Genomic DNA, 12,569 nt, shown 5'->3' with positions numbered 1-12,569 from the left:
ATTCCCTTCAGTAGTTGCAGCTAATCCCACAGCACCCTCCCTGACAACATTGTCACCTGAGGTACACTGTTTTAAATCTAGACTGTACAACCCATTCTCCTCTGTTCCCGAGGCTTGAATGACTCCCTTTACATGTAAAGTTTCAGCATCAAATAGTTTGCACCCAGATGAATCAAATAAAACAGCAGTACCCTTTTGCACTAACCTATTTACAGACAACAAATTAGTTGAAAGATCTGGAACATAATTAACATTTGATATGGTGGCAGTACTTCCCTGAATCAAATCCATTGATGCACTACCAATACCTGACACTTTGATTTTGTCATGGTTAGCAACTGTTACTTCGTCACTTGCATCTGGTCGAAAATCTGAAAAGTACTCCGTAGTTCTTGCCATATGGGAATTCGCCCCAGAATCAATGTACCATTTATGACTCCCCACTTCACAACGAAGGGCTGTCAACCAGGCAACTGGATTCCCTTTCTTGGCACCCCCACTTGATTTGCTGTTCCCGCACGACACCTTTGCCCCTTCCTCGGGACAATCGCTCTTGATGTGCCCGATCACTCCGCACTTAAAGCACCTGGCCTTTCTCGGATCGAAGGTGGACTTCTTGTTCTGCTTACCTCTGGCCCCGGACGTACTCGAACTCTGCTCCGAGGACGATGAGCACTCTCCCTGATGCCTCTGGTTCCGCTTGGCATAGAATACAACCTGCTGCTCCTTGGAATCTGTGGCCCGTTTGTACCCTTCCTGCAGTAGCCTCTGCTTCACTAGGTCAGACTTGATGACCCCTGTGACTGTATTCTCTAGAGCCATTCGAAACGGTCTGTACTCAACCGTCAGGCCCCGCAGCATCAAAACCGCGAGCAGCTCGTCGTCAATCTTCTTGCCAATGCTTTTTAGTTTCGCATCGACTGTTGTGAAACGTTGAACATAGTCCTCCATATTTGTGCACGTTCCCAAATTGATGTCGAACAGCTGGTCTATAAGGGCGACATGCCTGTTCACACCCTTATCTTCATAGGTGTGCTGCAGCTTGTCCCACATACCTTTGGCCGTCTTGCACTCCATGACTTCCATTTTCGGTCCTTGTTCTAGTAGCAAATATATTTTTGCCCTTGCTCGCTGTGACTGCTTTCGTTCATGAGCTGACGCGTCCATTGCTACTTCACTCTCCACGTAGTCCCAAAGGTCTTCGTGAAGCAAGTACATTTCCACGTCCATTTTCCACTGCTCGTAATTCACCGATCCTCGCAATTTATCAATTTGAGGCAATGAACCTCCGTACGTGATGTTGTTGATGACATTTGATTCCATTGTACTTGTCATCCAAACACGAGGCAACAATTTACGAGTACAGCTCGGTTGACTACAAGGCCGGAATCAGTTTAATTGAACCTAATTATCTCATGCAAACTGATCTCACACTCCTATTTCCACATTCTGGGCCCATAACCTGTTGTGATCTTCTTGCAGCGTGGTGACGAAACAGGATTTAGGATCTTTAGCAATTATTGAGACGACATGTTCAACTTAACGTGGGGCCGGAAGTGACGTTTAAAAAAAAACGACTTCCTACTTTTATTCTACAAAAACAAAAGCAAACACATACAAACATCGCTCAAGCCAGCCCAAAAGAGACAATGTTACCAACCTTGTACAAAACAACAGCAACTTGATTACACATATACAACAAGAATGAAAAAATAAGGCCAAAATTTTAGCCTCATTGATTTTGAAGTATTAATGATTCAATTAAGAAAGAATCTGTCAAAACTATAAATGAAACCGGTCCTTTAGATGCCAAAAATAGTCCACATTCATACAATGTATGCTTGAGGAGTTTGAATTTGCTTTGAAACCACAAATACCATATAAAACCATAGGTATTAGCCCAGAGGCTAGTTTTTCTTTCTTGAACATATGTACTTGATTCATAAGGCTTTAGTGTACTACTGTTTAATATGCAATTGATAATCAAATTCAACTCAAGAATGAATTAATACTCAAACATTCTTCAATAATGAATAATTAGAATATTTTAAAAATGTACATATAGGATGTGGCATCATAATTTCATTTTTAAAAGGGGTTTTGCTTTATAAAAAAGGAAGTTATGCTGCTGCACCCTGTATTAATATTTGGCTATGAACATTTTTAGAAAAAAGTTCAAAGATAATATGATTGCATTAAATTATTCTAAACCTATTTTCATCCTTTCTTTTTAGCCCGTTCATTGTCTCAAATTGCAAAGGAGCTGGACTTGAGCATTCTGCTGTCTCTCCTCCCCAACACTGGTCTACAGTCAGCCCTGGTTGGAAGAGGATCACTGACCCTGTTTGCACCCTCTGACAAGGCTTTTAAAGGTTTTTGAAGGCATTTTGTGATTTCTAATTATAGAAAGCAGCAGCAGGTAATGTGAATAACGCATTCATTTTCGCCGTACTCATTATTTTATTCATTTTATCCCTTATTATTTGATGAGCACCAAGACATTTTTTTAGCACTCACTCAACCTTGCCCTAATTCATTGATAATACTCAGCAATTTAATTTGTATAGATAGATGTAATATACGTACTGAAATTTTTTGAAGTTACCCTTTTTTGTTTCTTTGAAAATTTACACACAACTACTTTCATTACTAAAAAATATGCAATAAAAATATTTTTTTACTGTCATATCAAATTTGGGGAAATTTCCCAAAAAATTATGTAATGTTCATTTCATTCATTTTAACTGTCTCTCAAAAAGTTAACGTTCTAATTATCACTTCGTCACTTAAAAGATTTTTTGAAAAGTGATTACATGAACACCTTGGTAGGAAAATGTACTACATGCATGGCTGAGACTTGGCTGCTAATTAAATGGCCTACTCAAGATGGTTTTTCTGTTAGGACCTATCAAGGACCTTTCTGAATGACATTTAGTACATACAAACAGATTAATCAGGTTAATTAGTGGCGCACACATCACTCACTATTTTAATCACAGATAAGGACAGTTTCATGAATAAACCAGGAGATTATGACGGGAAGTAAGTTAATTCATGCTCTTTTGTTCCCGTGAATTTTAAACTTCTTAAGAGTGAAATGGCTTCAAAAAAAAAGGTCTGGTTTTTCAGGGAAACAATTTTTTTATTCTATTTGAATCTAGGAAGAAGTAAAATTGTTTACTCATGCAATCATTCTACTGTTTTTTTCATGCTGAAAATAGCATAATTCAATGTTTTATTCTACAAAATATGTACAGAAACTGCTTCTATGAACATATGCTATTATCCTATATTGAAGGGCTTTTGAAAACTAAAAAAAATATTTATACTCTATGAACAGTACTTCTTATGTTTGAACAATTACCCTGCATAAATGTATTGAGCACTGAGAAATATGAAAGTAAAAGACTTTACCCCTTCCTCTAAATCTAATTTTTGATCCACCACTGAATAAATAATGACAAGTGATTATGCAAATGAAAAAAGTCATCAGTAGTCCATGTCTATTTGGTAAACACTTTTACTTAGTCATTATTTTAATGATTTTAATCCCATTTTTTTCCAAACAGCACTCCCTAATAGCACACTTGAATACTACTACAAGAATCCACAAGAAGCAAGAATTTTGCTACTGAGCCACATGACATCTGGTAGATATTTATCGGGCAATCTTATAGATAATCAGCTCATGCACTCACGATACCCAGGAAGAGATCTGAGAGTTAAGGTCTACAGAGGAGTAAGTATTAATGATTAAGTATTGCAGTTTCCATATTACTGGACTTTGTTTGAGTCTCAATAATGGCACAGGAAATATAACTGGTTTCCTTACCCTGAATGTGAGAATCACCACCATCATCATGAAAATCCAGTCTGGGTTAATTATTATCACATGGTACTAACAGGAAAGGATACTAATACCATGAAAGGTAAAATTAATGCAAATATCAAAGTAATGTTTCATGTCACTTATATCAAAGGAATTACTATAGATTCTAATTTTTTAAATTAGAGCAACCATTAATCAGACCCTTAATGGAAATAAAATACCAAATATGTAAAATATTAACCCTGGAATGTAATTATGTTTAAGTTCTTCTGATTCTTCTGCACTGAGCAATAAATTTTTAATGTGCTCATTTTATGCTACACGAAGAATTATTAATGGCAGAAGCTCATTTAATCCTTAAAGGTAAGTCAATTCAATCATGATACATGACTAAAAAAGTTAATCGAGTCAATTAAAGCTCATTCCATATCATCTGGCATGCAATACACAGGGAGGATGATAATATTTGTGAATGGTTTATAGATCTCATTGCTAGATATAAGGGATGTGGTAGTCCAGTGGTAGAACATTGGACTACTGTCTGGTGGGCCAAGGTTCTACTCTTGGGTATGCCTTTGAGCACTCTCAGCCTCACCCAACTGGTACGATTTTTTGGTTAACAGAATTTCCTGGGAAACAATAGGTGGCACAGGGAAAGGAACTGGTCCCCCTACTCTGATGTGTGAATTCCAAATGCCTATGGGCTTAATATTGGAAGAACTCTAACATCATCTACCAAACCAACCTTTAGGTTGATAACTATGTTTATGGTTTTTTCATTGCTAGACACTCGACTCCTTATGGACCACTCCTTTACTGTCCGAAAAGACAATGAGCATTGTTTTCACTTTTGATTTGCTCATTCCTGCCTTTTTGAGCTAGGGGGACTGGTTGGTGCGCCACTCAGAGCTTTGGCATTTTGTTTCTGGGTTGTATTAAAAAACCCAGGTTTTATCAATTGAGATGACATCGTTCAAACAATTAGGTCCATTTTCAATGCATTCAAAAGTTCACTTGAAATTTCCGCTTGGTCTTTCGTGACACGGTCAGTGCAGAGGTGTACAATAACCAATGCCCTGCTGCATCCACAGCTTGGAGAGTACTGAGATTGGTTTCGCAACAAAGCTTAGCATCCCCCCTACTCCAAGAGGTTTAATCCCACTCTATTCAATAGGAGCAGGGCGAGAAATTCAATTGCATTACTTTTGGAACATATCCTATATGCTTAAGGACAATAAAATACCATGAAATTTGTTGTCTCAGGCGTAACTTTATGGAATTTACATAAATTATTGAAATGAAATGAAATAATTTATTTTGAATAGGTCAGATGAAAATGATATCACCATCTATTTCTGTGCAATTCACATGTATAAGAATATTCCAAGGGTAATTATTTCACAATTCGGTTAAAAATTCATTTTAATGGTAGATCCATATATTACAGGCATTTCCTGTGCAAATCCAAACAATTAAATTGGGACGAGCTCTCATCGTCTTTGTATTTAATACTGTATTTACAGGGTTCCTTAATAATCTTGCATACTCTCTCCATTATGATCATATCGGTGTATCATAAAACCTAACATTCTTATTTTTTGCAGAGTAAAATGATAGAAAATGGCAAACTTGTTCATTACGATGAGGAAGGAAGCAATGGAGTGCTGCATGTGGTGGATCAAGTACTTATGCCTTCAGAAGAAAGTATTCTTGATTACCTAAGAAATCAGGGGAATTACACCCGCTTCCTTGAAGCACTATCTAAGGTAAAACTTAAGCAGATGTAGTCATCAAGTTTTTATGGTCAAAAAAATATAATTTATTTTGCATGTAAAATTCACTATAAAATGGGTTGAGATTGGATTGATTTCTAAAATATTAATCACTTGCAATGTAACACGATAATACTCAGAGGTCAGAAAATGGAATATTAAGCAGAAATTCCATGTCATAACTAATTTTTGCCAGAATTAAGAATCTTCCTTAAGGAGACTAAATGGAGCTAAAGCAAACAAAAATTACCAAATGATACCGTATTTTTTATGAAATTGCACTGGATTTAACTAAGCTTTAATGATTTAGTCTCAAAAACGCACAACCTAAATGATTTCTTCATCTTCAAATTAATATTATGCAATAAGATAAAATTGCAAAAATTTATAAGAGAGTTGGCAATGGCAATCATTTATGAAGTAAAGAGAGACTAATGAGGGAAAAGTAGGGCTCAGAAAGGAATGGTAACTTAAGGGACTCAGTCAATCACTGGAGAATTTGTTATGACACAGAATTGGCCTTCATAAAAATTAAGGCAATCAAAACCTCAGATTTGCATTTCAGCACCACTAATTGACATAAAATCTAACCTCATCTTGGAGATGGCAAGCAAATTGTTAACATATATTTCCAGGTAAAAATATGATAAAATTATGAGGGAAAGTAACAATTTAAAATAATAAAATCATGGATAAGAATACCTGTTTTTTTTCCTTCCAACATTTTCCTCAAAATAATGAAATTCTAGCTACAATGTATTCCTCCGTGCCTTTGAAAAGTCACTCCATTTAAGTCATCATTAAATTAAGACTAATAAATATATTTTGTCTTGGAAAAGGATCTTTCATCATTTTCCATTCCAATGGGTAGTGAGCTCGACTTGTACAATGAAGCAATTCTATGCCACAACTTAAGTTGCTTTCCTCAGTTTTATACATTGCAGTTCAAGTGATATGGATTGAAAAAACTCATGTAGATGAGAACCTGGGTCCAGAACTTTCATGTTTTGTTATAATTTTATGGTAAATATTCATTTCAAGTGTGTACTGATAAAATGTAAATGTCATCAACTGATTAAAAAAATTGATTTGAATACTGATTTCATTCAGGTTATAAAATAATACCGTAGTATGTTGGGACACTGTATTTGGATAGATTTTTAAAGGCTGTCTGCTGTTTGAGGTATGTTTTGAATGGACACATAATGAACCATGACACATTTAGATAGATACTTTATGCAAAACTCAAGTGAGGAAAAATAATCATCAGCAAATATTTATTTATGAGAAAGCTAATTTAAGCTACAGTGAGATACTTAACACTGAATTTTCCGCTGAAGTTTGAAAAAAAAAACAAAAATAGACCCTTATTTCATTACATTGATCATGATTTTAGAGGTACTTTATTATTGAAAGTCATAATACTATTCCTGGATCTAAAATCGATTCAAATTTTGTCAAAATAATTATAATTTAGCCATCTATTCCTTTAGATTCTCAAACAGCCTGCAATACAACTTAAATTCCACATTTAAATATTTTCAGGAGTAAGGTTTTTAAGTACTTACTTCATAATTCAAATAATTACTTTAAAAAATATATGCATTAATCAATCCTACTTCTCACAGACATCTCCATCATTGCTGGACCTCATAGATTCCTCAAAAATGGAGAAAGATGACAAAAGTAGCAACTTAAAAGATCACCAATTTACAGTTTTTGCTGTAACAGATGAAGACATGAACTGGAATTATGATTTTGCTGACCCATCAGAGACACAATACACTTTGCCAAATGATGCTGCAATTAACAATGTAAGTAAAATATATGCATGATATTAAATCCTAATGAAATAAATATATGATAAAGGCTGTATTACTATTTCAGTTCTTTATGTCTTAGAAAGTCAAGATATAACTTCACAACTAGCATATTTAATGTCTGTGTGCATGAAACTTTGTCCCACACCAATCAGAACAAATATAAACTTATAAACAGCAGTATAGATATTCTTCGCAAGTAAAAATATTCTTAAAAATGTGAATGTCCATTATCTCATTTCCACAGTATGCTATCTTGCATTCTCACTATGGTTTTTTTCTCATTTAACTTCTAAGGAAACATTTCATCAAAGAACACATACACTCTTTATGTGATAGTGAACCCATAATGGCATAACTGAAAAGGCCAAATAAGATTGTAGGATTGGCACACTAGCTTTGATAGGTATACCGTAGCTTAAGATCCACAAAATGACTGTCCATAATTGGCCTTCTTTCGTAATTCCTCCCCTCTATGTTTCCTTCAGTTATGGTTTTTCTTAACTAATGTGCCCTCGAATATGTCCAATTAGTTTTCCTGTTCTTCTTGTAATACCCTCCATAAGCTTCTCTCCACTTACACTTTGTGGTACTTTTTCATTATATTATTCTGGCTATCAATTTTATTTTCATTATCCTTCCACAGCATCACATTTCTGTTGTATGTCATTACTCATTTATTCATAGCTCAAAATGATCAAAAAACAAAAAAACTAGCAGTATTGGACTATTTACACAGACACAAGGAAAAAAATACAGAAAATTGGAAAATAAACACAGAAAAAAGGAGATAGCAAAAAATATTACAGATACTGCTAGCTGAAGGGTCACATTTTGAGTTTGTCTTCAAATAATTCATCGACACTGAGACACAATGGGCTTTGTAACAGTTAACTCATTTTTGCTCAGAAAGTAGAGGGGGAAATAACAGATTGCATTGATTTTCGAAGTTTATTATAAATTTGGGAAGCAGATTGGTGAAGACCTCATGTAGGACAGGTTAGGTTTTGACCATTTTGAAGAATAGTCTCTCTGATGCAGATTATGGAAAGTAGTAAAAAACAATATTTTTTACCAAACTGGGTGGTGTGGTGTGTATGTATATACAAGGGAAAAGAAGGAGTTTGAGATGCTCAAATAACAGCCTACCTGGAGTTATAATGGATGCCCCAAAAATTACTTTAATCAATTGTTTTTGCAGCATTTTGGAAACAGCGCTTGAATTACTCTAGAAGACTCTCCCATATGAGAGATGTGAATAAATATTGGCATACTTAACCATTTTTAAGGTGTTAATGGAGGTTATTTGAACTAATTTTATTATAATGTAAACAACTGTACAGAGTTTGCTAGAAAGATAATTGATGTGAGCAGTCCAATCAAGATCCTCACTCAAGTGAAGGCCTGAGAATTTAACTGTCAAAGAATATTGGATTGTATGATTGATAATTTTAAATAATGGGCAGCTTAATGGGGGGAGATATTTTACAATGGAATTCCATAAAACAAGTTTCTTCCACCTTTCTCTGCAACCCTTATCTTCCAAAACTCACATCCATAGAGAAGGAGATTCCATATTTGAATGTTGTTGAATCATTTCCTTATGCCCACATTAGTAATATTTGCTGTCAGTTGTTGCTCCTTTTGATAGAATACCTTCCTCACTATTCCCATTCTGCTTACTATATCCCTCTTGCTTCTTCCATTGCTAATGATCTCACTGCCTATTTGGCAGAACTCTTTCACTGGTTTCAGTAAGCCTTCCCTAGCCTTACTTGGAGATTTTCTTCCAAACTTCAACTGCAGAGCATTAACTTGGTTAAGATCTTCTTCATTTTGAGAATGCACTATTTCATCCCCTTCTAAATTTGGGCTAGCATCCTTGCAAGGCCTAAATTTTTCTTTGAAATGACACTTTTTTGCATGGCAATTTGGCATGACTTGTTGTTTCAATTCAATGGCTTCACCTTTGAATGCTTATTTGAAGCATCCACATTCATTATTGTTCTTTTATGATTAGTCACCCTTTGTTTGAAAACCATTGGTATCTTTGATAGTTTAATTAAAGTTATGATAACTAATTATACTTATTATATTACACAATCAAAACTTAGGTAAACATGTTATCTGGATTAGAACAGTAATATGAGTCAGGTGCTTTGAGGTTTTTTGGTATAGAGCACATCACAATTATTAATAACAATGAATATTATTGGTATTCTAATGTTTCAGCTAGATTTTAGATGGCCACAGACCATGCAATAGAAAATTTCCTTGCCTCTACTATCAAAACACAACCTGACTTCTGACCCTACGATAAACTATTCTTCAATTCCGCAAACATCCTTTCTCCTTTCAGCCCATCTAAAATGCTTATGCCACTCCTACATCTTTCTTGCTTGATTATTGTCCTCTCCTCTATCAGAGTCTTCAACATTCCATCGCCAATATAAATGACCTACTAATGATCTTTCTTGCCCCCTTTGGATTTCTCTTAATAATCCCTTCCCCCTATATTTCCAGCACTTCCTCTTTTGATTTATTACTATTCTCTTAATATTGTTTTAATATTATTGTATTATATTATTTGGTTTAACCTGATAAAACTTATGGAAAAATTATGTGATGTGAAATTAATGGTCAATCTAAATTATCTCATTGATACTGTCATGGGGATGGAGATGGTGTGGTGGCTAATGTACTGGTTTCCCACTCAGAGGGCCAAGGTTTGATCCCTGGAGATGGAAAATTTTTTCATTGGTATCCTGATCTCTAGTTAAGGTGCTTTGTGGAGAGCACTTTAAGTGAATACACTGTCCAAGGGATCCACAGCTTATCGTCCATCCTGGACATTAAGCTGCGGATCCCCTGGCGCCTTTCAATGAGAGTAGGATAATGCCAATGCCAGGTTTCTCTCCACCCTTCCTCCTTTCCCATCCATCCCTAATGGTGCAAATGACCTCAGCTGTGAGTCCCCTCCTCTAAAATTAATACTATTATTTTGTCATGGGGCCATAGACCAAGAGGTTCCCATAAGAGGGCTAAAAGGTTTATACTTCAAGAGTGGATTAGTTTCAGATTAAATGAAAATGTTTTAATAAACCTTCACTTTCAGAAAATGCACTCTATTCTGCATTTAATTCAAATTAAAAGTAACAAAGTCACGAATTTTGATTATTATTAAACTGATTCTAAGTGGCACTTCCACAATTTTAGTTAATATCCATTAAATAGCTGATCACTATGCTAAAAGAGAGCTAGAATTTATGACATTATCTTCTTCTTGTTTAAATATCCACAGATAATGCGTCACCATGTAATACCAGGAGTCACGTGGACAAAGATAGTGGAGAAAAATGGATTTTATCCACTTCAAACATTAAGCAATGGAACTGAAGAGGAAGGACCAACTGACTCAGTGATACTACGTCGTGTAGCTAATGGTGAAACTGTCTCAGCTGGTAATGCAGTGGTGATTGATGAAGGAGACAGTGGGATTCAACAAAGCAACATACAATGCACTAATGGTGTGGTTCATCGTGTGAAAGAACTAATTCATATTTCCAACCCATATCATGGTATCCATAGTGGCTGACTTCAAGGACAGTCATTAATGGTGGAAAAGAAATACAAATAAGAAAGAAGATGATTCCCTATGCTTCATAAAATGGACTTAAAATTCATGAATAATTTTTTATGAAAAGATCAAAAGAACCCATGGATTAAAGAAAGCTTTTGCCATGAAACCATCATGGCGAACTCTTCTTTATTCTGTCTTTGCAAGCAACACATTTAGGTAAATTGTAAAGTAAATATTGGGCAATTTATATTCAGAACAGTTGAAAACCAAGTGAGCTCACTTGCACATTGTTGCTATTAAAAATTATTTTTTATAGCTTCATGATTTGATATTACCCTACTCTCCTTCATACCTCAAATAATACATTTGGAATCACAGAAAGGGAAATCTCTTGTATCATACCACTAAAAATTTCATTTTCTGCACATTTTACGCCAGAAGTTTAAAATTTACAAATAAAAATGTGCTCTAAAATGATAAAAATACTTTTTGTTAGTATCTTGGTTTGGATCATAACAATTTTCTGATAAATATATCTACTTTATTTACTCTTCAGGATTAACTTTAAATTCGCCTTTGTAAGTGTTCTGGATAGCATTGTAAACAGAGAGGAAACCCATGACATATATTCTAAAACAAGTTAAAGTTTACTCCCAATCAGAGAGTGGAGCCCAAGGGGAGTAAATATTACATTGGAAGCATCAAGGAAGATGTTAGAATATTGGACAAGGTTAGGAACTGAAGATGGAACATTTTTAAAAAATTCCACAAAACTGAATATGCACCAACTTCTTGATGGAATTCATTGTTAATGTGAAAACTCCACTGAACTATTATCTTTTATGTGAAATCTTGGACTAGAACTTGTATTTGATACAATAAGCAGAGAAGAGTCTGGGTAGGTGCAGTCAACAATGCCAAGCAGATGAATCAAGTTTATGGAAGGTGTGTAGTATCATGGCTAACTAGATCTCACATAATTTCTTTCATCATTATATTTTTTTTTATTTTGCCTATACTGTCTCCCACTATGGAGCAACATTTTTGTACTAGCAAATAATAGGAAAAATCATTTGCTGAATTGAACTAATTAATTTATGCTAGACATTTCTATTATCTGAACCTAATATACCTACACGTTTCAGTAAGAGTCTGAGCTTCTTTAATTTTCCTCATTAAATTTCTTATAGTATCTTTTACTAGTTTTGTTAATTTAAAAATTAATTATAGCTCAAAAATATTTTCATATTACATAACTGTCATAAAAATACATTTAATAAGTAAGATATATTTTTGCCAAATAAATAATTGTCAATTTCAAGTGTGTATCTTATTTATAAATATTAAGCATGAATATACCTGATTCTAATTTTCCTTAATGAGAACCAATAAATAATTAAATACATTTTTGATGGTTTTTTCACATACAGTTATGCAAAAAACAACTGTGTTAGAATACATTCAAACTAAGTTATGACAAGATGCAAGGGATTAAAGACCACTGCTTTTAATGTTTTTATTCATTATACAAACAACCTTATATGTTACATACAACTATATGATAAATA

General features: G+C 34.5%; 1 protein-coding gene across 1 annotated transcript in view; it reads left to right on the top strand.

Annotated features, from left to right (window-relative positions):
- The window catches only part of LOC139699053 (transforming growth factor-beta-induced protein ig-h3-like), a 54,901-nt gene extending 42,658 nt beyond the window's left edge, over positions 1-12,243 (top strand). The window contains exons 9-13 of the mRNA XM_071598055.1: positions 2,235-2,372; positions 3,570-3,739; positions 5,434-5,595; positions 7,230-7,415; positions 10,723-12,243. Coding sequence (XP_071454156.1) covers positions 2,235-2,372; positions 3,570-3,739; positions 5,434-5,595; positions 7,230-7,415; positions 10,723-11,016 — 950 coding nt within the window. The 3' untranslated portion in view covers positions 11,017-12,243. The remainder of the gene's footprint in view (positions 1-2,234; positions 2,373-3,569; positions 3,740-5,433; positions 5,596-7,229; positions 7,416-10,722) is intronic.
- Positions 12,244-12,569: the final 326 nt, after the last annotated feature.

Source organism: Hetaerina americana, unplaced genomic scaffold (genome assembly GCF_022747635.1).
Source record: "Hetaerina americana unplaced genomic scaffold, ioHetAmer1.1.p SCAF_9, whole genome shotgun sequence".
Classification (NCBI taxonomy): Eukaryota; Metazoa; Arthropoda; class Insecta; order Odonata; family Calopterygidae; genus Hetaerina; species Hetaerina americana.
Note: the sequence above shows the minus strand (reverse complement) of the source record. Positions and strands in the feature narration are given on the sequence as shown.